At 39.4% G+C, this 26,690-nt stretch overlaps 1 protein-coding gene across 4 annotated transcripts; it reads right to left on the bottom strand.

The window, feature by feature from the left end:
• Positions 1-2,679: 2,679 nt before the first annotated feature.
• Positions 2,680-25,548, bottom strand: LOC141489097 (uncharacterized). 4 transcript variants are annotated; one of them, XM_074189749.1, is made up of 5 exons: positions 25,295-25,548; positions 25,051-25,139; positions 20,840-20,966; positions 18,229-18,324; positions 2,681-6,497 (listed from the first exon to the last, which is right to left on the bottom strand). In XM_074189749.1, the coding sequence occupies exons 1-5, from the start codon at positions 25,347-25,349 to the stop codon at positions 3,850-3,852; spliced, it is 3,015 nt and encodes a 1,004-aa protein (XP_074045850.1). In that variant the 5' UTR covers positions 25,350-25,548; the 3' UTR covers positions 2,681-3,849. The 4 variants fall into 4 exon arrangements, with proteins under 4 accessions (XP_074045854.1, XP_074045850.1, XP_074045852.1 ...); XM_074189751.1 differs by lacking the exon at positions 25,295-25,548 and adding an exon at positions 22,729-22,843 and having other exon boundaries at positions 25,051-25,140; XM_074189752.1 differs by lacking the exon at positions 25,295-25,548 and adding an exon at positions 22,760-22,843 and having other exon boundaries at positions 25,051-25,140.
• Positions 25,549-26,690: the final 1,142 nt, after the last annotated feature.

Raw genomic sequence — 26,690 nt, 5'->3', positions numbered from 1 at the left:
AACCCCAAGAGCTCCTTTGTTCTTCCTGAGCTGGAATGCCCTGAATGATTGATGGGACCCAGGAGAGGTAGGGGTTGGGAGGGCTCCTCCACAGGTGAAGGCTCAGCCAGGCAGGGTCTTATAACACTGGATTACCCCTCAGGTGGGGCCCTTCAAAGACTGACTGACCTTTTCAGAATTTGGGTTTTAACAGAAACAGGAGGGGAAAGGTAGATCACAAATTAGGAATTAGTTATTAATATAATATTATTTTTTTCTCAGAAAATAAAAGCAGAAAAAATCTCTGGTGAGCACAGTAACCTCAATACTCCCATTGCTTCTAGAAGGGGCATGTCAGTTGACTCTCTTCTAGACCAGAGACAATGTCACTCATATATTCCTATCTCTAGCACAGCATCCCTACTGTAAAGGCTTTGTCTTTATTGACATAAGGGAAAAAATCTCTAGTTGACAAATTTTAAAATTTTTTATTAATCAAATTTTATTTTTTTAATCTGCAAAAAATTCTACCTTCTTCCTTTTGTTAAGGAAATTGTGATTGAGTAATTATATGTGTAATGAATTAATAATAATAATTTAGTTTCTAGAGAGCCTTTTCATAGGCAGGCTCTGGACATGGAAAACAGTGAAAACAAAGTAGTAATTTGTTTTACTATGACATAAAAGTCCTGCATTCATTTAAGCCTGTGTTAAGTGAATCTGTTAATACCCTCCTGCTCTATGTACCCCCCACCCCCATTGAGAAAGGAAGAAAAACAAAATGCCCTGTTGCAAATATTAACAAAAACTAAAACCTTCCTTAGAAAATGCATTGAAGGTAAAAACTAAATTTAATTATCTTTTAGTTAAGATCATTGTCTTACGCACTCCCTAAAGTCCTCCTTTCCCAACTCTGGAAAGGTTAGGGAATTAATCAGAGGGAGGAACTTCCAAGTTACAGTGACCAATCAGGGGATTGAGATTGTTCAAAGTGATTAGTTTTGATTTCTACATCAGTTATGAAAAACTGAGGAAAGGAGTCTATGTCTTAGAGATAAACAGGAAAAGGAAGAAAATTTTAAGCTAAGTTGACATATAGGGGCAGCTAGGTGGCACAGTGGATAGAGCACCAGCCCTGGAGTCAGAAGTACCTGAGTTCAAATCCAAACTCAGACACTTAATAATTACCTAGCTGTGTGACCTTGGGCAAGCCACTTAATCCCACTGCCTTGCAAAAAAACCTAGGCCAAAAAAAAGATGAGTTGACATATAACAGAATAGAGGGAAGTCAAAAAGAAAGCAATCTACTTCTGCTAATAAGTAGGTGAATTTATGACAAGAAAGCAAGAAATCATAAAATTAGAACATGGGTTGAATTCAAGAATAAACTGCAACCAGTCTAGGGGTCAGATTCACCTAAAAGCATTATCCATCTTAAGGGTCTGGTCACCAAATCATGGGGAAGGTGAGTTTGGATAAGGAATGGAGACCTACACAGGAGGGAATTAGGCACTTCAGATAAGCTTTTACCTCTGTGATACCAATCAATTGGGGAACTAGGACTTGAGTGTCTAGGATTAAAAAAGCTATGCTTTTTGTGCCCCAGGATGTCTAATTTTGGGGACACCCATTTTTTTTTAGATTTCTTTTTCAAGGCAATGGGGTTAAGTGGCTTGCCCAAGGCCACACAGCTAGGTAATTATTAAGTGTCTGAGGTTGGATTTGAACCCAGGTAGTCCTCACTCCAAGGCCGGTGCTCTATTCACTGTGCCACCTAGTCGCCCCCACCCATTCTTAATAATGTTAATGGTGCTTGTTTCTTACCCCTGTAAGTCAAAGCTCAAAACATTCTCCAGTGGATTTCTGAAAGAAGAAATGATTGGATTTATTAAATGAAACAGAATGCTAACCTAAGTGTTTTAAAACTTTGTGATATTTTCCTTGTTCTATAAATGCTACATAAAATTCCCTTTAGGAGAGAAATGTCTTGCAAACATATTTGGACATTTCTCTTTGCTAGAATTGCTTGGATTTAAAAAGTGGTAAATTAATAAAAATTGTTTCTCAGGCAATAAATATTAAATACTTATGTTGGAATACAAATTTGAAAAAATAATCCATCTTCAAGTAGCTCAAAATCTAATGGAGGAACACAACAAACCAAAGGAAAGGGGAGAGGGAGGGGATGGAGGTACAAGGCAATGGGGCATGAGAAGCCCAAGAGAAATATAGCTGGTGGTAATGAGAAGTTGTAATGAGCCCCTGTCTTACATCAAGGCTCCAGTCAGAGGTCCAATCAGGGGAGCAGAAGGTACAGAGAGGTGACTATCAAACAGATTTAATCTGGCATGATACAGAGGTTTCTGGAAGACTTGTGCTTAATAAATTGAGGAATTTTTTTTTGCTTTGACCACCTATGATTTGTGATATAATATGCTTTGACTACACATTCTGCATATGCTACTGAGCAGCTAGGTATCACAGTTCATATCCAGCTTCAGGCACTTAGTGTGATCCTAGACAAGTCACTTAAATTCTGTATACTTCAGTTTCTTCATTTGTAAAATGAGACGACAGCAACTACAACCGAGTTATTATAAAGATTAGCCGTGTATTAAGGACTTTTTTTTTTATTATTTTTAAAAAACGTATCCCATGAGTGGGAAGAAATGAGATTTAAAAAAAAATTACCTGAAAAAATAAAGCAGTCTGTCAATAAACATTTATTAAACACCTACTATATACTAAGTGCTGGAGATACAAGGGCAAAAAATAGTGTTTATTACAAAGCAATATGATTAAAACTATTTGGTATTTGTTTAAAAAAAGATTAATATACAACACAGAAATAAGAACAGATAAAGGACTCCTTTCTGGCAAATAAAATATATTTATTTGATTAAAAACTGCTGGGAAAACTGAAGGCAAGTGGACAGAAATTTAGGTATAGGCCAACATTTCACACTATCAAAATAAAACAAAAAAAAATCCTCTAAATCGATATGGAATTTAGATGTAAAGGGTAAAATTACAAGGAAATTAGAGAAACAAGGAAAGTACCTTTCTATTGATGGAGAGGGAAGAGTTGATCAAAGAATTGATTGAGAGGTTCATAGAAGACAAAATGGACAGTTTCCATTAAGAGAGCACTTTAATCTATTCTACAGGCTTTTTGATCCAGCTATACTGGCCTACTTGCCAGTTGCTCACCCTTACAATGCTGTGGCTTTGCATTGGTTGTCCCATGCCTGGTTGTCCCATCTCCAGCTAGGAATGGGAGATCATCTTCCATCTATCCATCATCTGTATGGATCTTTTGCACATAACTATTTATATGCAGTCTACTCCACTTGAATGTGAACTTTGTGAACAACTGCTTTTTATTTCTTTATATCTACAGCCTGACAAATAGGACTTAATAAACATTCATTTGTGAAGTTGATTGTTTTGTTCCCTATTATAAGTATTTTCATTTATCATTACTGAATTTCATTTTTCAGCCCAAAGGTGTCACAATCCTTTTAGATTGCTCATGTAGTGTTAACTGTCTATCCCAGTTTTGGGTCATCTGAAAAATTTTTGAGTATGTTATTTCTATAAGTCACTGTAAAAATGTCACACAGTTCACAGTGAAACACAGATACCCGAGATGTTCCACCCAATACAGTGACAATGAACCATTTGATGCAACTCTATTACGATTAAAATGCTTTACTTTAGTGTAAGTTCTCTAATATACAAGGAGTCATCCCCTCCCACTGAAGGCATTCCCATACTTGTTACAGTTTCTCTCAAGGATTAATTCCATTATATAATAAGATGTCTTCTCTGGTTGAAGCCTTTTCTACGTTAACTACAAATAAAGGACTTTCATTCTGTAAAAGTTCTATGATAGTTAATAAGGCTTGTCCTATGAGTAAAAGATCTCTCATATTCATTATGAAGAAAGGGTGTCTCTCTAGCATGAGTTTTCTGATGGGCGCTAAAGTTTGTCTTTTGGGTAAAAGTTTTCCCACATTCATTACATGTAAAGAATTTTTTCCCAGTATGATTTCTCTGATGACTGGTCAGGTTTGCTCTCTGTGTAAAAGTTTTTCCACATTCATTACATACAAAGGGTTTTTCTCCAGTATGAGTTCTTTGGTGGGTAATGAGGTGTCCACTCTGCCTGAAGCCTTTCCCACATTCGTTACATGCATATGGTTTCTCTCCAGTATGAGTTCTCTTATGAATAATAAGGGTCACTCTATGAAGAAAACTTGTTCCACAATCATTACATACAAACTGTTTCTCTCCAGTATGAGTTCTCTGATGAGTAACAAGGCTTCCCTTCTGGGTAAATGCTCTCCCACATTCATGACAAGCAAAGAGTTTCTCTCCAGTATGAGTTCTCTGATGGCTAGTAAGATTTGACCTTTGGGTAAAGGTTTTCCCACATTCATTACAAGTGAAGGGTCTCTCTCCAGTATGTGTCCTCTGATGGATCATGAGGTGTCCACTCTGCCTGAAGCCCTTCCCACATTCGTTACATATATATGGTTTCTCTCCAGTATGAATTCTCTTATGGACAATAAAGCTTACTCGGTGTAAGAAGCCTGTTCCACATTCATTACATATAAACTGTTTCTCTCTAGTGTGAGTTCTCTGATGAGTAACAAGACTTCCTTTTTGGGTAAAAGTTTTCCCACATTCATTACACGCAAACAGTTTCTCCTGGGTATGAGTTCTCTGATGGCTGTTAAGGTTTGACCTCTGGGTAAAGGCTTTCCCACATTCATGACAGGCAAAGGGTTTCTCTCCAGTATGAGTTCTCTGATGGGTCATAAGATGTGCACTCTGTCTGAAGCCTTTCCCACATTCATGACAAGCAAAGGGTTTCTCTCCAGTATGAGTTCTCTGATGGATATTAAGATTTACTTTGTATCGAAAGCCTATTCCACATTCATGACATTCAAAGGGTTTCTCTCCAGTTTGAGTTCCCTGATGGAGAAGTCTTTTCTTTTGAGGGCCTTTCCCACGATCATTAGGAACAAACTGTTTCTCTCTGAAATGAATTCTTCTATGAGTAACAAGACTTGACTTCTGGGTAAAGGCAATCCCACATTCATTACAAGAAAAGAGTTTCTCTCTAGTATGAGTCCTGTGATGAGTAATGAGGCTTGACTTCTGGGTAAAGGTCTTCTCACATTCTGTGCATGCAAATGGTTTCTCTCCGGTATGAGTCCTGTGATGGGTGATAAGGTTTGCCCTTTGTGTAAAAGTTTTCCCACACTCATTACATATAAAGGGTCTCTCTCCAGTATGGGTTCTTTGATGAGTGATGAGGCTTGCTTTTTGGGTAAAAGTTTTCCCACATTCATTACATGTGAAGGGTTTCTCTCCAGTATGAGTTCTCTGATGGATAATTAGATATGCATTCTGTCTAAAGCCTTTTCCGCACTCATGACATGCAAAGGGTTTCTCTTCAATGTGCATTCCCTGCTGTGTGGTAAGATGCCCACTCTTTTTGAAGCCTTTCCTGCATTCATTGCATGCCAAAGATATCTCTCCAGAATGATTTTTCTGATGGGTAATAAGACTTACTTTGTTTTGGAAGCCTGGTTCAAATTTATTCCATACAAAGGGTTTCTCTTCATTATGAATTCTTTGTTGCACAATAAACTGTTCCTTTCTGCTTATCCCATTTTCCTCAAACACAAAGGATTTCCCTCTAATATGAGTTCTCTGATGGCTAATATAATTTCCTCTCTGGCTGAAAGTTTTCTCATATTCCTTAGATTCAGAAATTTTCTCTTCAGTGTGAATTGTCAGAGATGAAGTAATAATTTCCTTCTCACTGAAGGCTTCCTCACATTCATTAGATGCAAAGGAATCCTCTCTAGTATAAATTAGATTACATTTATTCAAGTTTTCCCCATAGCCAAAATCTTTGTCATCTTTACAATATTTATTGTTTTTCTCTCCACTATGAAATCTCTGGTTTCCAATAATATCTGGTATTCCGCCAGATGATTTTCCACATAAATTCTGTTCATGTCGTTTTTCTCCAGCATGAACTCTATGAAATTTAATTAAGTCTGAATGGTAACTAAAGGGCTTTTTGAATTTGGTACACTTAAAAAGTTCCTTTTGGAAAGCAAAGGCATCGTATGAAATTAAGTAAGGAAAATCATCCCTGAAGCTCTTTCCAAGGGACTTTTCTGGATAGAGATTTTCTCCCATCATCCCTTTCGATGCTGCTACCAAGTCTGACACTAAAATAATATTTCTAGCATTGTACTGAGATGCATTCACTTGATTACAAGTTGGTCTGGGAGTGACTACTCTTTGTCTCCATTCCCTCTCCTGATTGCGATTTGGCTCCTCCATGTTAACTGCACATTCACTTGCTTCTTTCATCTTGGAATGAGAGGCAAATGTATCCTTGCACACTGTTATCTTGGATGGTATTCCCATACAAAAGGTCTGTCTTGGATTTGAATCTTTAGGTTCAAATTTGGTCTTCTCATTGAGGGAATCTGAAAAAAAAGTTTTATAAAGTCAGTAATCACTATTTGCTTTTCTGACATAAAATTTTAGATCAAGTTCTAGTTGCTGTCTCTCCTCTGAAACTGAAGTTCAATTTGTACAAATATATGTTTAGTCCCTGCTATATACTGGGACAGTGTCCAGTAATGAGGTTACAAAGGAAAAACAAATAGTTCCTGTTCTCGAGAAGCTTAGATTCCAACAGGGTCAACAACACAGAATAAATTGGTATACACAAGATACACTTAGAACACATGCAAGGGAAAAAGCTGTAGTAGATTTAGGATCTGGGGTCTCCTCCCCAGGAATTTATATTTATCTGAATCTTAACAGAAACCAAGGTATCCATGTTTGAGATATTTAAATAATATCAAGAACAAATGAGAAGATATCAACAAAGCCATACCTAGGTGGCTAGGACTAAAATGAATTACATATAAGAGCACAGAAAGCACTTAAGAGAGGTCATTAAAAACAATACTCAGTAAAAAACAGAAATATCTTCAGCAATGGAGATGAAAAGAAAAACATAGTATGACAGAAATTAGCTCAGAAAATTTATTCAACTTGGAATCTATGCAGACAAGAGAGATAGTCTAGAAATCTGAGCAAATGGGAAAAACTGAAATTTGAGAGGGATTTTCAGTAATTTTTTTTTAGGTTTTTTTTGCAAGGCAAATGGGGTTAAGTGGCTTGCCCAAGGCCACACACCTAGGTAATTAGTGTCTGAGACCGGATTTGAACCCAGGTACTCCTGACTCCAGGGCCAGTGCTTTATCCACTACGCCACCTAGCCACCCCCATTCAGTAATTCTTAAAAGGACAAAAAAATGTTTCAGAGAGACCTATTATATTTTTCAAAAAAAAAATAGAGAAAAGTTAGATTAAACCTAATATTTATTAAATAAATACATTTTGGTTTACAGCAAATTCAACCCATATAAAACCATTATTTTTTTGTTCATCTACAACATTATATTTTAAAAGCAGTCCCAAAAGGCATCAGCTATTAAAATATTCATTTGACTTGCAAAAGATTTTCATCAAAAATAAAAAGTAACAAAAACCTAAACATGATTTCTTGTAGTGATTAATATTATCATTCAATGTAATAGGGGATCATTATTTTTAAAAATATTACTAGTCTGCTTGCAAAGTCACTTTTGGTCCAGAAGAGATTAAAATTCTTTTGTTCTTTTGGGTATAGTTTTGTAAAGTAATTAATTAAACAAAAGGAAAAATATTCCCAGATTCAGTGAACTAAAAACAAAAGATAAATAAATCTGTTTAAACATCAAAGACTTGAATGAATATATATTTATCCAATGTAATTTACAAATGACACAAAACAAAAAGGATGAGCTAACAAGATATATGAATTAGGATTCCAAGAGATCAACAGCTAAAACAATGGAATGAAACTAATAAATGTAATAAATATAAATGTCAACATATTTTAATTGGAAAGCTCATTTTGAAAGGCACAAAACAGGGGTGGGCACAGTGGATAGAACACTGGCCTTGGAGTAAGGAGTACCCGAGTTCAAATCCGGCCTCAGACATATAATAATCATCTAGCTGTGTAGCCTTGGGCAAGCCACTTAACCCCATTACCTTGCCAAAAAAGCTTAAAAAAAAAAAGGCTCAAAACAAGGCAGGTATGGCCAGAGAGCAATTCATCTGAAAAAGGTATAAGGACTTTAGGGATTCAAAAACTCAACAGAATTAAAGCAGCATACATGGCAATCAATCAAGCAAATATCATTTAAGTTGCTTTGAGAGGCAAAAAATATGGAAGAATTGACTATGTCCTGGTAAAACACACCTGCAGTATGTATTCAGTTCTAAGTGCTATATTTAAAAAGTGGTATTAAGTTGGAAAACATCCAAATAAGATTAAGCATGGTGATTAGCCTTGGATCTTATACAAGAATCTGAAGGAACAAGGGATGTTTGCCCTAGGCAACAGTCTTGTTTTTCCCACAAGACATGAGATTTTGTCAGAATAGGGAGTTAGATAAGGAATTTCCACGACCCAGATATGTCAGAGGAAGAACATGAACCCAAGACTTGTTCTACTATACTGCCTCTGCAGAAGATTTCTGGGGAATAAAATAACTGTGTAAATTATATAAAGGGCCCTGATGTGAAAAATATATTAAGATTGAAACAGGTGGCCCCTAAGTTTAAAATTAGGACAGGGGATAGATATTTCAAAAAGGCAAATTGGTTCAATTTCAAAAAGAAATTTCTCAACAATTAAAACATTCTAAAAGTGTCAAAGGCTGCCTACAGAAATAGTGGGCTTACTACTAGGTCTTGTACCATAAAGAAATCAAAAAAAAGAAAAAAGAAAAAGGCTTACTTGTACAAAAATTATTTATGGCAGCTTTTTATGTCAAGGAATTAGAAATTGAAGGGACTATACATCAATTGGGGAATAGCTGAACAAGTTGTGGCTTATGATTGTGATGGAATAATATTGTGCTACAAAAAAAAAAGAGGATGGTTTCAGGAAAACCTGAGAAGACTATTATAAAGAGTTGATGCAAAATGAAGTGACCAGAAACAGATCATTGTAGATAGAAACTGCAATATTGTGAGAATGTTCAACTGTAAAAGATTTACCTCTCTGAACCAGACAATTATTCATGACAATTCCAAAGGGCTCAAGATAAAAAAAGCTTTCTACCTCCAGACAAAGAATTATGGAACTCTTGAGTGCAGACTAAGTCATATTTTTTCCCCCTTTCTTTTCTTCTCTTACCTTTTTTTTGATTGTGTGCAACTTGGTTAATATGGAAATACTTTACACGAATTTACTTGTATAATCAATAGGATACTGCCTATCTTCTCAATGGGTGAGAAAAGAATTTGAAGTCAAAATAAAAATGAATTTCCTTTCATAGGAATTCTTCAGGCACAATGTGAATGCTCACTCATTCACTGTGGTATAGATAACATGAACTAGATATATGAGTCTTGTCCAAAACTGAAGTTCTATGATTCTCTAAAGTTACATGAATCTCAATTATGTAAAAATTGGTATATGTTTTTTGAAGAAAGGCATTATAGATTATAGGAATCCACATGGATTATGAAAAGGGGAAAAAAGCTAAAAATAATTATAATTACACATAAAATTTTGTTTTAATTTTAAATATAGCCTAAAAACAAATAGAGACTAAGATGTCATTTATGTCTTGGAGAACAGTGGACAAAATTCACAAGGATTTTCCTTTTCTTTACCCAAAATATGATCTATATAGACACGAGAGAGATGATGATAAGCAAATGAAAATCTAACCAAAAAAATACTATAGTCCTCCCTTGCCATGGATAAGTTTACTACCATAAAAGCACCCAGAAAATGGTGGGAGTTCAAAGATTTAGGGGATTTCCCTGTAGGTCTTCTCTACAGGGTAAAGTCTTACTATCACTAGATTTTCAACAGAGTTTAGGTTTCCATGAAGACATAATCAAGGTAAGATTAAGACCGATGATAAGCAATAAAGTAGTCTAGCAGAGATTCAATGCCCTGTATGGAGTAGCAAAGAACTGATAACCAGTGAGGAAGAGAGAAAAAATAGTAACATCAATGGAAGATATTTGCAACACTGCAATATTAGAAGTATGAGATAACCCTCTATTCATTTATCCTCGTCAAATGTGTTTACATCCCTATGGGTGTCTTGGTCATATGGGTTTCCCATGTGTTCATGCCACACAAGAGATCCCTATTTAAAACATTCTTCCGGGACAGCTAGGTGGCACAGTGGATAGAGCACCAGCCCTAGAGTCAGGACTACCTGAGTTCAAATCCAGTCTCAGACACTTAATAATTACCTAGCTGTGTGGTCTTGGGCAAGCCACTTAACCCCATTGCCTTGCAAAAACAAACAAATAAATAAGCAAATAAATAAGGAAAGAAAGAAAGAAAGAAAGAAAGAAAGCGTTCTTCCAATGAGAGTTGTGTATTTGTGGAAATCCAAAGTGTGGGAAGATATTTGGGGAAAACTTAGATGGTGCATGTTGTTACTATTATTGCTATGAATGAGATGCCTTTCCTTTAAGGGTTACTATAAGCTGACTAGTAAAAATAAATATATTAATGGAGACTTCAGTGTAATGGTATGGTATGTGGTAACTAAGACATCTTTGTACAGGTCCAAGGATATGAGCAGGTGTCCCAAGTGATACACAGCTAAGAAAATGGATAATTATACACAAGTGTCATAAGAAATAATAGTTATCTATTATGGGGAAAAAACATTATAAGAGAACACTATTTAATAATATAAAAATAGAGTATTTTTCCTTAACAAGAATATTTCCAAAATAACAAAGAAAAGAAACTGGGAAAAGTCATTATTATTATTATTAGTTCTTATATTTAAAGTGACATTTGGACAGGAATGGAGGCAATGTTACAATAGAATAAGCACTAAGTGGAGCTAAAGAACCCGATTCAGTTGCTATTCATGCCTCTTAATGACTTATGGACCTTAGATAAAATACAACTTTCCTGAACCTAAGATGCTTCAATTCTAAAATCAGGTGCATTAGAGGGGCCCTCAAATTCTCTCCAGCTCAAGGTCAATGATACAAGGAGTGAAAAGAAATATTCCTGGAAGAATCACTAGTTATAATAAAGACTAAGAAATAAAATGAGTATCTAAGAAATGGGGAACAGGGGAGTAAAGTATGCTTTATTAATGTTTTTTATAATTTTTCATGACCCCATTTGGGGTTTTCTTGGTGACCATACTAAAGTGGTTTGCCATTCCTGTCTCCAGCTCATTTTAAAAATGAGAAATTGAAACAAACAGGATTAAGTGACTTGCCCAGAGTCACCACACAACCACAAAGTGTCCGAAGTCAGATTTGAACTCAGGAATGACTGTCTTCCTGACTTTAAAGCCCAGCACTCTATGTATGTGCCATCTAACTGCTCCATGTTCTATTAATGTAATGGAATATTATTCATCAGAAGGATGAAAAAGAATCAAGGAAACCTAAGAAGGCTTCTATACCTTGTAGAAGCTAACAAATAAGATCTGAAGGAAAAATATCCACACTGAACATTATATAGATAACAGAAATGACAAAACTACATTATAAAGCTACATAAGAAGGGTAAAAGAAGGTAGTACTAGAACTGATCTTTAAACCATCTTTTTAGGTAAAGAAACACTAAAGAACATTTACAGACACAAGTATATTCATGTGTCATTGTATGATTTTGACTTTCACCTTAAATACACAGAGCACTTTTTTGAAAGTCCTGATTTTTTACTATATCTGAGCATCTGTATTTGCCAATGCAAACCAAATTGAAATTTATGTTAAAATAAGAAACTTATGTAGGGCTTGGGGGGGGGGGGGTGTCTTCAAATAGTATTAAAATACGAGACATCTACTGCATGAAGAACAGAGAGAAGCATGGAAAAGTAATATGAATTTAAGCAAAGTGAAGACAGGGGAAGCAGAAAATATGCAAAAAAATTACAATATAAATGGAAAGAGTAAAAAAAGCCATCTGAACCAAATGTGGAAAAAGTATAACATCCAAGCTTGGTGATGAATAAGATCTGAGAAAAGTTTACCTGCTCCTACATCCACCATAAAATGGAATATATAGAGTATCCCCAAGTCTCAGTACTATTTTAAGCTATCATGGAAAATGACACCAAGACTTCCTGCATAACATCAGACTCAATTTTGTTCAGTTTTGCAATAACAACATTTCTTTCTATTCAAAAATCTTTATTATAAAGCATGACACTCTGGGAAGGGTAGGGTTATACAGTGGAAAATAAAGGTAATGTAAAAAAAAAATTTATTTTAAAACGCTTTCTAAAAGTTACAGGGAATTGACACAAAACATAACAGAAATACTGATTCCCCAATATATAATTAGTTGGATTTTAAGAATACAAACATATGTGTATTTACTATAGATAATTCTGGCTTTTGGTTTTAGGTATATAACTTATATAATATGCAACAATGGAAATGACAAGCCTTCATTTTAGAAAGCTTTTTTTCCCCATGAATGTTATAGTTTGTCAAAGGCTTTTAAGGCATATAATTGTTATTATGTTTGTGTGGTTTGGTGCTTTAAAAAAAAAAAAGTTGATTATACTGTTTCCCAAATGCTGACATATCCTTAAAACCAAGTATAAATCCAAATTGAAAATACTGTATTTTTGTGCATTTGGTGTTGTATTTGTATACTGCTGAGTCATCATGGGTGATGATTGAAGTCAAGGAAAATAGGAGGAGACTGACCACAAGATGGAAGGAGGGGCAATGTGACCTCAATCTTCAACAAGAGGAAAAGAACAGTATGTAAACTGAATTTGTCCTTCAATTCCTGAAAAAAAATCAAGACAAGCATATTATTTAAGAGATAAATGGAAACAGCTAGACAGGGAAGCAATGATTAAAAAGAGATTCCATGGCTTCATAAAGAAATCATGCCACGTACTACTAAAATAGTAGAAAAGAGTAATACTTGAAGTAAACTTAAGAGTTTAGCAGTATTCAATAAAAAAAAATGCAATACTATTTTCTTGTGGGGAAGATGGAAAAATACAGATTGGAAAGGGAGAGTTATGTGTTCATGTAAATACATAAATGTATGTTATAAGAATTGTTCTTTGGGAAGCATTGAATAATGCCAATATATTACCTAAATTAATTTGTGAATTTGTTACTTCAGATATCAAATGATAGCAGGTATTTTTTATAGAGGCAGACCAACAAAGAAAATTCACTGAAGGAATAAAAGACTGAGAATCTCAAGGTAAATAATGGGAAAAAAGTGGAAAAATAGGACCTTTCTTCCTGTCCTTGAAAACTGTAGTAGGATCTTTGGACTAATGTGCATGTACATTTTAGTCACTTTCTAAGTTGGGCAAGACTCTCCCACCCTAATAGACTTTTGGTACAACTGTGCATGTCTCAAACACTCTGGAAACTAGTTTGGAATTAAGGTGAAAAAATACACACCCTTGGAATGAGAGATCGCACTACTAGGTATCTATCTCAAGAAAATAAAACTCAGAAGGGGTGTCATATATACCAAAATATTCATAACAGTATTATTTTGAGAGAATTGTTTTGGGTTTTTTTCCCCCAAGGCAATGAGATTAAGTGACTTGCCCAAGGCAACACAGCTAGGTAATTATTAAGTGTCTGAGGCCGGATTTGAACTCAGGTCCTCCTGACTCCAGGGCCGGTGCTCTATTCACTGTGCTACCTAGCAGCCCTCATAAACTATTTTTAACAGTATCAAAGAGCTACAACCAAGTCAATGTTCCATTATGTTGCAGTTTTTTGAATATTAAAGAGAATGTTTTAAAAAATCATAGTATGGGGGTGGCTAGGTAGCACACTGGATAGAGCACCATCCCTGGAGTCAGGAGGACCTGAGTTCAAATCCGGCCTCAGACACTTAATAATTACCTAGCTGTGTGGCCTTGGGCAAACCACTTAACCCCATTTGCCTTGCAAAAACCTAAAAAAAAAAAAAAATCATAGTATGTGTATATATAACTGAATTTTACTGTACCATAAAGACAATAATGACAAAAATTTCTAAGAAGCAGGAAAAGACATAAGTCAGTGTAGTATGAAGAAAATCAAACCAGGAAAACAAAATATTCAATAAATGGAAAGGGGGGAACTAAAAAAGAACTAAACAAAGTAAAATTATAATAACTAAGCTTAACCCCAAAGAAGATAAGAAAATGTGTCTACTGCCTCTACTCTTCACAATGTGAGGCAACGTAGAACATAGCTTATATCATTAGACTAATTTGATGTATTATAATTTTCTAGATTCATGGATAAATGGTTCATTGAGGAATGGAGCAATGAGGAATATCTATGAAAATGAAACTGATAAAAAATCAGAACGAGAAATATAATTACTTTTAGGTTGTCTAATCTGATATTCTTTAATTTAGAATTAAATATTTCTGATCTATATTTCTGATCAAAAGTTGTTCTATCAGGAGGGCTAGGTGGCACAGTGGATAGAACATCGGGCCTGGCGTCAGGAGTACCTGAGTTTAAATCTGGCCTCAGACACTTAATAATTACCCAGCTGTGTGGCCTTGGGCAAGCCACTTAACCCCATTTGCTTTGCAAAAACCTAAAAAAAAAAAAAAAAAAAAAAAAGTTGTTCTATCAGCCTCTAATGGGGGTCTGAAAGTCTGGAATATTTACCTCTGCCCCTCCACAAAGTCTGTGTCTCTAGATAAAGGCAAAGGCAGGCTTTGTGTGAAACAGATAGTCCTCCTCTTATATGCATTTGCAAGGATAGCTTTCAAGTTTATGTAACAGAAGAAAGGCCATCCTAAGACAGGAAAACAGCTCTGGTTATCTAGATAAGAGAGAAATTCTGACCTTTATAACACTTTGGTAGAAGAGAAGTCAGAAGTCCTGGGGCTAATTGGATCTTCATCAGTTCTGACATAGAACAGACCTTATGGATAGCTTAGATAATCACAAAATAATCAATGACATCTTTATGTGTAAATGTGTAACCTGATTGGTTGGCTTCCAAAAGTTTATGATCATCTGTAAAATTCTGAAAATATTGATTTTTCAGTTAGTACTGTGTTGGTATTTGCAAGGATGCCACCCGCCCATGGATTTTGGTAAGGTCCTATAGAAAAAACTTCACTAATAAGACTAACTCTGTTATTTCATTTTTTAGCTAACAAGGTATGGTAGTGAGTGCATGAAATTTGTCTTGTTTGATTTTGGTTATTTGTTATGAAGGGTACAGGGGATACATAATGAGGTACTGCCAACCAGCACTTCCAGAGCGCAGCTCTGGAGGAGGGAAGAGAGTGCAAAGGCCTCTCTGCTATCCCTGGGGCAGCACTCTGCTGTTTGCTGACACTCAGATCTAGGTCGCATTGTGGGGCCCCCCATACAACCATAGAGGAGCAGGGACCCTCCTCACAGCTTCAGGGCAGAGGGGAGGGCCTGCGATCATCCACAGATCAGAGCACAGGCAAATGATCAGTCAGAACCTCTCATAAGACCTTGGAAGAATTAAGGTCCCTGTGGGGTGTCCCAAAACCTCACCAAAGCCTTGGAAGTGCAGTAAATCACTCACAGGCTGAGGAAATGAGCAAACAACAGAAAAAGAAAAACTTAACCATAGAAAATTACTTTGGTCCCATGGAAGATCAAAATATACACTCAGAAGATGGCAAAGTCAAAGTTTCTGTATCCAAAACCTCCAAGAGAAATAGGAAATGGGATCAGGCAATAGAAGAACTCAAAAAAGACTTTGAAAAGCAAGTAAGGAAGGTAGAGGAAAAATTGGGAAGAGAAATGAGAGTGATGCAGGTAAATCATGAAAACCAAGACAGCAGCTTGGTGAAGGATGCAAAAAATATGCTGAAAAAAATTTTTAAAACCAGTTTAGGGGGCGGCTAGGTGGCGTAGTAGATAAAGCACTGGCCTTGGAGTCAGGAGTACCTGGGTTCAAATCTGGTCTCGGACACTTAATAATTACCTAGCTGTGTGGAACCTGGGCAAGCCACTTAACCCCATTTGCCTTGCAAAAAACCTAAAACAAACAAACAAACAAAAAAAAAAAAACCAGTTTAGGTTAAATGGAAAAAGCAACCCAAAAGGCAAATGAGGAGAAGAATGCCTTAAAAAGCAGAATTGGCCAGTTGGAAAAGGAGATAAACAAGTTCTCTGAAGAAAATAACTCCTTCAAATACAAAATGGAACTAGAAGAAGCTGATGACTTTGCAAGAAATCAAGAAACAATAAGACAAACCCAAAAGAACAAAACACTAGAAGAAAATGTGAAATATCTTATTGGAAAAACAACTGACCTGGAAAACAGATCTGGAAGAGATCATTTAAGAATCACTGGGCTATCTGAAAGTCATGACCAGGAAAAGAGTCTAGGCTTCATCTTTCAAGAAATAATGAAATAATGCAGCAGAATTGTCCTGAAATCCCAAGAAGTAAAGGGTAAAATATTGAGGAAACCCACTCCCAGGAACACTACAGCCAAATTCAAGAATTCAAGTCAAAGAGAAAATATTACAAGCTGCTAGAAACAAACAATTCAACTACCATGGCTCTATAGTCAGGATTACAGAGGATCTGGCAGCATCAACATTAAGGGCTCGTAGGGCTTGTAATATGATATTCAGGAAAGGCAAAAGATCTTGGTTTACAACTGAGAATCAACTCCCCAGCAAAACTGAGATCCTCTTTCGGGGAAAAGATGGACTTTCAAACTTCCCTTTGGAAACAAGCAGAGCTGAACATTAAATTTGATCTCCAAGTACAGGACTCAGGTGAAGCATAGAGAGAGTGGATGAGAAGGACTAACTATGAGAAACTTAATGATGCTGAACTGCTTGTATTCCTGCATGGGAAGAAGATACTGATAACTAAATATGAACTTTCTCATTTGTAAGAGCAATTAGAAGGAGCATATATAGACACAGCACAAGAAGGAGCTGAATATAATGGTACAATATAGTAAAAATATGGAGTCAATGGATGATAAAGGAAAATACTGGGAAGAAAAGAAAGGAAGAAGGGGCTAAGATATTTCACATAAGAGTCAAGAAAAAGCTTTTTCAATGGAGTTGAAGGGGGAAAGGGCAAGGGGGAACCATTTCTTATCAGAAATGGTTCAGTAAAGAAATAACATACACATTCAATAGGGTATAGAAATCTATCTTACCCTAGAGAAAAATGAGAGAAAAAGGACTGGGGGACAGGGAGAGAAGGGGGGAGTAGGTGATAGAAGGAGGGAAGATTGTGGGAAAGGGTAGTCAGATACAACACACTTCTGAGGAGGGACATGGTAAAGGAGAGAGAATAGAATAAAAGGAAGGGAGAAGAATAGAATGGAGGAAAATAGGGGGAAGAATAGAATGGAGGAAAATACAGTTAGGAATAGCAACTGTGGGAAAAAATATTGAAACAACTTCTGTGATGGACTTTACAATAAAGAATCATTCTAGACACAGAGCTGATGGAATCTAAACAAAGACTGAAGTACACTTTTTTCCCCTCTTCCTTTCTCTTGTGGTTTCTCTATCTTTTTTGGGGGAGAGGGGTTTATGTTTACTTTCATGACAAGATTATTATAATAATATGAAAATAAACCATAAAAATAAGAAGCAAAAGAATGAAAAGTTTATTAATGCAACACTTAAAAGACACAAAACATTTTAGCAGAAACAACCAAGTCCAACAGCTTTGAAAATAAAGAGCTGAATTTCTTGAATCATTTTAAAGCCCTGGAAACTTAAGTATGTAGATTTGCTGTTACATGTGATGTCTTTTTTATTGGTGTTAAGTACAGAAAAACAAAAAATTTTTAACAGGAAAATAAAGGTGATTTAAAAACTAGAAAAGATCCTTTTAAAAAGAAAAAAATAGGAAAATTTTACAAGTTGATAAAAAGCAAAGCCTTAAAAAAAAAACCCTGTTCTTACTTTACAATAATTTCAAGAATTCAGAATACATTTCTAAGATACATCACATCTGTTCAATTTGAAGGAGAGCTACATGGTGTCATCTTTTGGGAAAGCAATAGAACAGTAAACAAGAGTAATCACATGGTCATGACCTAGTCATTCCACTAAAAAAGTGTGGCAACCTAAGGGATCCAATGAGAGGCTTACAATGATGTCCATTTGCCTGATTTTCACTTACCAGGACAAGAACCACTGAAGACTTCTCCCTCTGGTATCCATGGTACATCTCGCTTCTCCAATAGGGAGATCATGTCCATTGTTGAAACAGGGATTCCTATATTCAGGGGAAAAAAATGAGAAAATGCTTAGAATACAAAAATATCTAAGCATTCAGTTCTACTCATTGAAAAATAGAAGGCAGGGCAGCTAGGTGGCTTAGTGGATAGAGCACCAGCCCTGGAGTCAGGAGGACCTGAGTTCAAAATCCAGCCTCAGACAACTCAATAATTACCTAGTTGTGTGTGACCCTGGGCAAGTCACTTAACCCTATTGCCTTGTTAAAAAAACATACTTGGAAAAAAACAGACTTGGAGAAAAGTAGGAAGCGGAGAAAAACATAGAAGGTGGAAGAGAGGAGCCTAGAAATAGACTTTTATATTCCAAGGGAATATGAATAATTCTAGGCCAAATTCTACATGCAACTGTACTGTCTATCCCAAACACTGACAGACAAGCTCTACAAGCTGTCTATCCAAATGCATCAAGCAATCTAGACAACAGATTACAGATGATCTTCTTCCCCTTGTCCTTCTATTTTTGTGTGTGATGATCTATTTAGAGTGCTCATAAGTTCTTTTCTAGAAGACTCCAAAATGTTCCAGGCTTGCTGCTACTTGGACAAAGTTATTCACAAACAAGAACACTAGGAGGACCTCACCATCCATGGAGAATCATCCTTCAAGTCAAATCAAATCAATAAACATTTATCAAGTGCCTTTTATCATGCTAACCTCTGAGAATACAAGAGAAAGGCAAAAAAAGAGCTCTTCTGTCAAAGAGCTCACAATCTAATGGAAGGAGATAGCATGCAAACAACTATGTACAAACAGGTGATAAACAAACATACATGTGCATACATACCCAAAATAAATTGGAGATTAACAAGAATAAAGGCCCTAGAACCAAGAGGAATGAGGAAAGGTCTCTCAGGAACTTAAGATTTTAGTTGAGACTTGAAAGAAGCCAGGGAGGCTGGGACAACTAGTAAAATGAATGTTTAATAGTTATACACACATAATCTAGTACATTGCTCTCTGTAAAGGGAAAGAGGAAGGAAGGGAGGGAGAAAAACAGGAAACTCAAAACCTTACCAAAAAATGATTATTGAAAACTATTATTTGCATGTTGTTGAAAAATTAAATAATTTTTAAAAAAAGAATGTCAAAAATTGTTTTTACATATAACTGAGAGAAATTATTAAGTAAATTTTTTTTAAAAAAAAAAAGAAAATACAAGGATTGGGATGCCAAAACAGAGAATTTTCTATTTAATGCTGGAGGCAGGAGTTAACTGAATCAGGAGGAGAGGAAAAGAAAGGGACATGATCATGTCTGTTTTCTAGAAAAAAACAATCAGACAGCTTGGACTGGAGTGAGGAGAGACTAGAGGCAGAGAAATTATCAGAAGCTGCTGTACCAACAGCCCAGACGTGGAGACCTACACCAGAGCGGAGACAATGTCAGAAGAGAGAAGGGATGGTATAGAAGGGATGTTATGAAGATAGAGGGTGAGAGAAACGAGTCACGGATGACAATAATTCTTGGGGGTGACAAGTGGTAACTTTAACAGTATGAAAAAGAGAAAGGGGGAGGAGTTTGTGGGGATATGAAGTTTTAGATTTCCAATAAGCAGGGGCAGCTAGGTGGCACAGTGGATAGAGCATCAGCTCTGGAGTTGGGAGGACCTGAGTTCAAATCTGACCTCAGACACTAAATAATTACCTAGCTGTGTGGCCTTGGGCAAGCCACTTAACCCCATTGTCTTGCAAAAAACCTAAAAAAAAAATTTCTTCAGATTTCCAATAAGCAGCTGGAGATGTGAACCTGGAGGTTATCAGAGGTTGGAAATAGATAAGCAGATCTGAGAGTGATCAGCATAGATCCATGGGAACTGATGAGATCACCAAACAAAAATTATAGAGGGAGAAAAGAGAGCCAAGGACTAAGCCTTGGTGAAGCCCAGGTAAAAAATCCAGCAAGAAACTGAAAAGGAGCAGTCAAGCAGATAGGAAAAGAAGCAGGAAATGGCAGTTTTGAAAACCTAGAGAGAAGAGTTATGTCTTTAACCGGTATTCTCTGATGGATCTTCTCTATTACAAGTTGAAACATCATTAGAGAACAAATATGGAAGTTGGGCTAGATTGCTTTTGGGAAATTTCAAAGTCTTTTTAATGATTACAAGTTTTCCTGGCAAAAAAGACCCACCTTTTTACTCTCAATATTCAGACAGAGAGATAGGGAATCTAACCGTCTCCAAAGACTTCTAAGTGAATATGACCCAATGGGCAATGAATAAGTTTACAGTGGGTCTGAACAGGGTGCAATACACATAATTGAGGAAAAATTCCAAAAAAAAAAAAAAAAAAAAAGAGAAATAAAAGACATAATCAAGAAAAAATTCAATAGGAAATGTCAGTGAGTTGGCTCCATGAGGAGGTTGAGAATCCAGGGGGCTGCCAGAGAACTGCACATGAGAAAGAGTGGAGGTAGGGATGGCAGATAGATCTGAGAGCACAAGCTCACGGAAGAACTTGGACATGGGTCATGTACTCTGAGTCTCAGAGGACTTACCCACAGAAACAAGGTTCTCGTAGTTCTCCAGCATCACATTCCTATACAAGTCCCTCTGGGCAGGATCCAGGTGTCTCCACTCATCCCAAGTGAAGTCCACGGCCACGTCTTTGAACGACATCGATTCCTAGATCAAACCCATAAGAGCTCAACCAGGGAACGTGCCTCCCAACATGTCTTCATTCCCTGTTTCTGGCGTGTTGCTATCTGAACTAGATTCAGGAATCAGTACTAAATCAAGTTCATATAAACTCCACAAAATCATAACCTCAATCTATGAATGTTCAGGAAACCCTTATAGTGGGCCAGGCACTGTACTAGCACTAGGAAGACAAAAAGAGGCAAAATCAATAAATAAATCAATCTCTGCTTTCTAGGAGCTTACAGTCTCCTGGGAGGAGACAACAAATGCATACAAATGCCCATCAAAGCCAAATAAAGCAGAGGGAAGCACTGGATTAAAAAAGGGTTGGGGAGACCAAGGGTCACTCCTCCCTCTCAAGCATCCCAAACTGCCTGACTGTTCCACATCTTTCTCCCTCTCTCCTCCCCTTGACAGAGAGCAATCAAAATAGGTTATTCATGTACAACTATGTTAAACATATCTCCACATTAATCATGCTGTGAAAGAATCAGAATAAAAGGGGGGAAAAAAACAAAATAGAGCAATTTTAAAACTTGAAGATAGTAAGCTTTGGTCTGCATTCAGACTCCAAAGTTCCCTCTTTGGACTGGATGGTATTCCCCATCACAAGTCCTTTAGAATTGTCTTGGATCATTATACTGCTGAGATGAGCCAATCCATGATCATCACATGATGTGGCTGTTAATGTGAATAGCATTTTCCTGGTTCTGCTCGCTTTACTCCACATCAGCTCGTGTAAGTCTTTCCAGGCTTTTCTGAAGTCCAGCTGATCATGATTTCTTCCAGAACAGTGATATCTCATCCCAGACACATACCAGTTTGTTTAGCCATCCCCTAATCGATAGGCATCCTCTCAATTTTCAATTCTTTGCCACTATAAAAAGAGCTGTTTATAAATACTTTTGTACATGTGGGTTATCAGAACTGTTTCCACTTTTATGATCTCTTTGGGATACAGACCTAGAAGGGGCATTTGTTGGATCAAAGAGTATGCACAGTTTTATTGCCCTCTGGGCATATGGAATTCAAAATCTTATAAAAATGAATGTTAAAAACTATCTTTCCATGTAATTAGAAAAAAAAATAAAATACTATTTATAGTTTTTTAAAAAACACTGCAAAGTTTCCCAAATGGTGTTCTGCTTTCTTCCATTTGTTTAGTTATAGGTCTATTTCCTTTTCAAACTGCACTGTGTAATAACATATGAATTTGAGGACCAATAACAAGGCCAATCACTGTGCCTGCTTTTCACATCTTGGACAAGTCATTTTTCTCTGGCTTTTCCACTGGGAATATCTAGGTCAAAGTACTTCGAAAGCTTTTTGATACTGTCCAGGAGACTCACCAATGTGCTGATTCTTAATGAAGTCAGATCAAGGCTGTACTCACAAGAAGGAGGGTTTGGAAAATATTCTAAAGATACCCTTTTCTGAGAGATTTGATTATTTTTCTCTTGTGTTTAATAATTAATTACTGAATTATATACTAGAAGTTTTTTCCCACCCTGTAGGCTATTCAGACTTTGAAATGCTAAACTGATACTGAGGAAGAACTCAGATTTGTTCAAAGGATAAAGTTAGGTTAATTGATGGATTCCAGCCAATTGTGTTTTACTCAAGACAGATCTGGGAAAATGAGGATTCTCCCTTTTGATAGATGGGCAACATGGATACAAATAATTCTTGTCAACCAAAATCGAGTAATCCCAGTCTTAACCCCATCCCCTCATTAGAATAAATTCACCTCTCATTATAATATTCATTCTTCTCATTACTTGCAGAGTTGGCTGCCTCCCTCAGGAACACCCATTCTTCCAAGGGCATAAAAGCATTGAGTGGTTCCATGACTGGTCTTTGGTCTAAGAGAGAGGGCCAAATGACCAGTCTTTTATTAATAATATGCTAACATTATTGATAAAATGATCAATTATTCAGAAATTATGTCTCAAACTTTTTTGTCACATTTCTGTGACGAACCTTGAACAGGACAGTTTCTGTGACTGCAGTAGTCTCCCTCTCTGAAGCTATGCTTGATATAAGTAATTTAGAAGTCATTCAAAAATTCTGTAGCTGTATCAACCAAGTAAGCTTCTATTACCTTAACCTATCCATGGGACACACCATGGTAGAAGAGAAGCTTCAGCAGTGTTTTTGCCCTATAGGATCAAATACTCACTTCTAGTCAACCATCAACCTTCTACTCTCTGCATCTTTCACTAGATTGACCAGCTGAGCACTATAGAGCAGGAATGTCAAACACACAGCCAGGCCACACTGAGGCAAAAACACTATGAGTTCAAATCAGACCCCAGACACTCACTAGTTTGTTTGACCCTGGCCAAATCACCTAATAACAACCTGTTTTGACTTGGAAATCACTGCTGCGGAGAGGACTTTTTGAATAGGACCACTTGGTTCCCTTCTCATGCTTTCAGACCCTGTTATACCTGTGCATATTTTTTCCCTCAGAAAAATTTTGTAGGGATGAAAAGTAGTTCAAGGGATCTACAGATTTTTTTTTAGGTTTTTTTTTTTTGCAAGGCAAACGGGGTTAAGTGGCTTGCCCAAGGCCACACAGCTAGGTAATTATTAAGTGTCTGACACCGGATTTGAACCCAGGTACTCCTGACTCCAGGGCTGGTGCTTTATCCACTACACCACCTAGCCGCCCTGATCTACAGATATTTTTTAAGAATCTTTTCTGGAATAACATCTGGGGATCTCTTCTAAGCCACTAATATTCTTTCATGAGTTCTTGGAAACTCTTCCTTCAGTGCTCTCAAAACCATGCACTCCCTCAGGGATCTCTTATGTCAATAGGACCTATTCTGTTGGTTTATTCTTTATGTTTTTCATGTTGTTTACATTTCCCCTTGCTCCAAGGGAAAGTTTGTAAATTTGGAATATAAATGTGGTGGCTCCAATGTCCCTGATAGCTAACAGGTCTCCTGACAAATATTTCCCATTTTCTTTGTTGTCCTCATTGGCCTTTTGTCCATAACTATTATCAGGATAATCTGATTTAAATGACTCATGCCAAGCTTTCTAGAAACTTGCTTATCCCTCTGTTCCTTATTAATAAGGGTGATATTCTTCATAATAATAGATTTACAGAGTTGGATGGGACCTTAGGGGCCTCTAGTTCAAGAAATAGCCATTTAAGATCTCTGTATATAACAATACTGATGAGTGGTCACTGAGCTTTTTCTTTAGGACCTTCACTAAGACCCCACACACACTCTCTCCTTTGGCAACTTATTCCCCATTTTGATAGATTTAATTGTCAGAAAACCATCTTCTTCTTGTGAGTGCTACAGACTGATGCTAGTGAGGTCCTCTGCCCTCAAGCAGAACAAAAGTACTCTTTTCTTTTAAATTCCTTCAAAAGTATCGGCAAAGCACTCACGTAAATCGTGTCTTCTCTAACCTAAATAACCAGACCATTCGACCCATGTAAATATTGGGTATCATCATCGTAATCATTCTGTATAGCTTCCTCTAGACACTCTCTACGTAAAAAGTGGGGCAACACTGTTCCCCAGACTCTAGAAGTACAGCACCAGTAGGAAATACCAAGGAAGGACATCTTCTGTGTCTCCTACACCCTCCTTCCCTCACAGCTTCGTTCATCCTATATAGCTCCTTCCTTGGCTTCTCCTGGCCTCTCTCTTTTGCCCCATCTCTGTATGAGACTCCCACTCATCTCTTCATGTTTACTAGTTGTTTGACCCTGGCCAAATCCCGTAACAACGGAACAAGTGGCCCACAGGGATCCTTATACACAGTCGAACAATCTGTTTTGTCTATCCTACAGTGAAACCTAGGGACGGTTTAAGTTTCCTTGGGTCAATGTTTGCTAAATTGTAGGAGGAAAACTCTTAAAATCCGAAGGCATCTTTGAGATCGGCTAGTCCGACCTTTGGACAGACCTTTCCCGAAGCTCTTTTCAAATCATACCCACTGGACCGAAAACTCCGGGATTCCTATTCTGAAGGGCCGCCCTGCCCCGGCACGGAGCACAGCAGTCACGTGGCCCGGGAGGGGAAGACCGTGAACTTGAACTCACCTGAGCGAGGGGCGGGGGCCCACAGGTCACGCCCTCCTCCTCCTCCTCCGAGCGCCAGGGCCGGGGCAGAGCCGTCCGGGGAGGCGGGGCTGGTCCGGGAGAGAGAAGCAGCGGGTCAGCGCCCCCAGCCCGGCCTCGGGACCCCCGCCAGGCCCGTCCTCAGGAAGCGCAGCCTGTCCGGGTGGGCGCTGGGGGCGGCTCGGGGCCCGGGGCGTCACCCTCCTCGCCCCGCCCCCATCCTCACCTGGGTCCGGCAGCAGCAGGGGGGCCCCGTGCTCCGGGGGCCCCCCGACCTCCATGGTCACCCCCTCCTCCTCTCTCGGTTCTCACTGCTCGGGCTCAGGGGCTTCTCGGCCCATCTGGCCGGGGGGTTCCCCCGTTTGGAGGGCGCCCCTGGGGCTCTTCCCAGCCCCCCCGAGAATGGGGGCGGCCTCCGAGCCCAGCCAAGCCCCGGGAGCGGAGTCGGGGGGCGCCGGGGCGGCCCCGCCCCCCCGGCCCCGCCGCGGCTCCGCGAGCCCCAGGCCCGGGGGCGCCCCCACCCCACGCACCCCCTCACGCACACCCCGTCACGCCCCTCCTCCCACCTCGGGCCCCAAACATTCCCTGGCAGGCACACACGTGCAGCGCGCGCCAGCGGCCGCGCCTGCGCACTCGGCCCGCCCTGCCCCCAAGGAAGTCGGCTCCCGAAGCTGGCCCGGGGCAAACGGAAGCGACGGCGCGACGCGCGTGCGCACTGCCGCAGTCACGGGCCGGGCCCACGGCTCCGAGGCGCGCGACCCGGGAGCCCGGCGCGGACCGGGCTTGGCGCCTGCGCACTGGCTCGCTCACGCGCCCGCCCAACCGGCGGGCCTAAAGCCTAAAGCTCGGCCGGAGCCCGGCCCTGAAAGCGTCAGCGCCGTGCGCTCGGCCGCAAGCCCCGAGGAGAGGCGACGGCCGCGAAGCCGCCGGGCCCGGAGGCGCATCGCCAGGCATTCTGGGAAATGGATTCCGGACACAGCCGGCCGACCCGCGCCTCGGGGCGCACGCTCTGCGCCGGACTCCATCTCCCAGAAGGCTCGGCGGCGCCTTCCCGGCTGCCCCGCCCCTGCGTGCGGGGCCCGCCCCCGACCCGGGCCCTCCCCGCCGGCCCCCGTGGGCCCGACTTCCGGTTTCTCGTCTTTAACTAGGGGGACGCGGGAGCGTCTCCCTCCCGGGGCGGTCAGTGCTCTGGCGCGCGGGGCACAGGGGGGCCCCGCCGGGGCTGCCTCCCCACCGGGCCGCGAGGGCCCCCGGAGCCGGGCCTGGCAGCGGGAGGAGGGCACGCAAGGACCTGGAGCATGTAAAATGCCGTGTCCGGGCCTTGCGTGGGGGCTTCCTCCCGAGCGCTCCCCCGGGCTCCCCCGGGCTCCCCGGGGCGCCCCTTCTTTCTGTGCCCCGGCCCTCCCGGCTCGGTCACCCGGGCCGCGTCGCCAACTGGCAGCCCCCAGGAAGCCCGGCGCCGCTGCCCGAGGAGCTGCCCTCCCCGGCACAGCTGGCAGCCTTGGGCCTACCGAGGAGGACAGGAAGGCCCGCTGGAGTGAGGCGGGCACCTCACCCGGCGGGGGGCGGGCACCTCACCCGGCGGGAGGCGGGCACCTCACCCGGCGGGAGGCGGGCACCTC

This window comes from Macrotis lagotis, chromosome 5 (genome assembly GCF_037893015.1).
Source record: "Macrotis lagotis isolate mMagLag1 chromosome 5, bilby.v1.9.chrom.fasta, whole genome shotgun sequence".
NCBI classification, from domain to species: Eukaryota; Metazoa; Chordata; class Mammalia; order Peramelemorphia; family Peramelidae; genus Macrotis; species Macrotis lagotis.
Note: the sequence above shows the minus strand (reverse complement) of the source record. Positions and strands in the feature narration are given on the sequence as shown.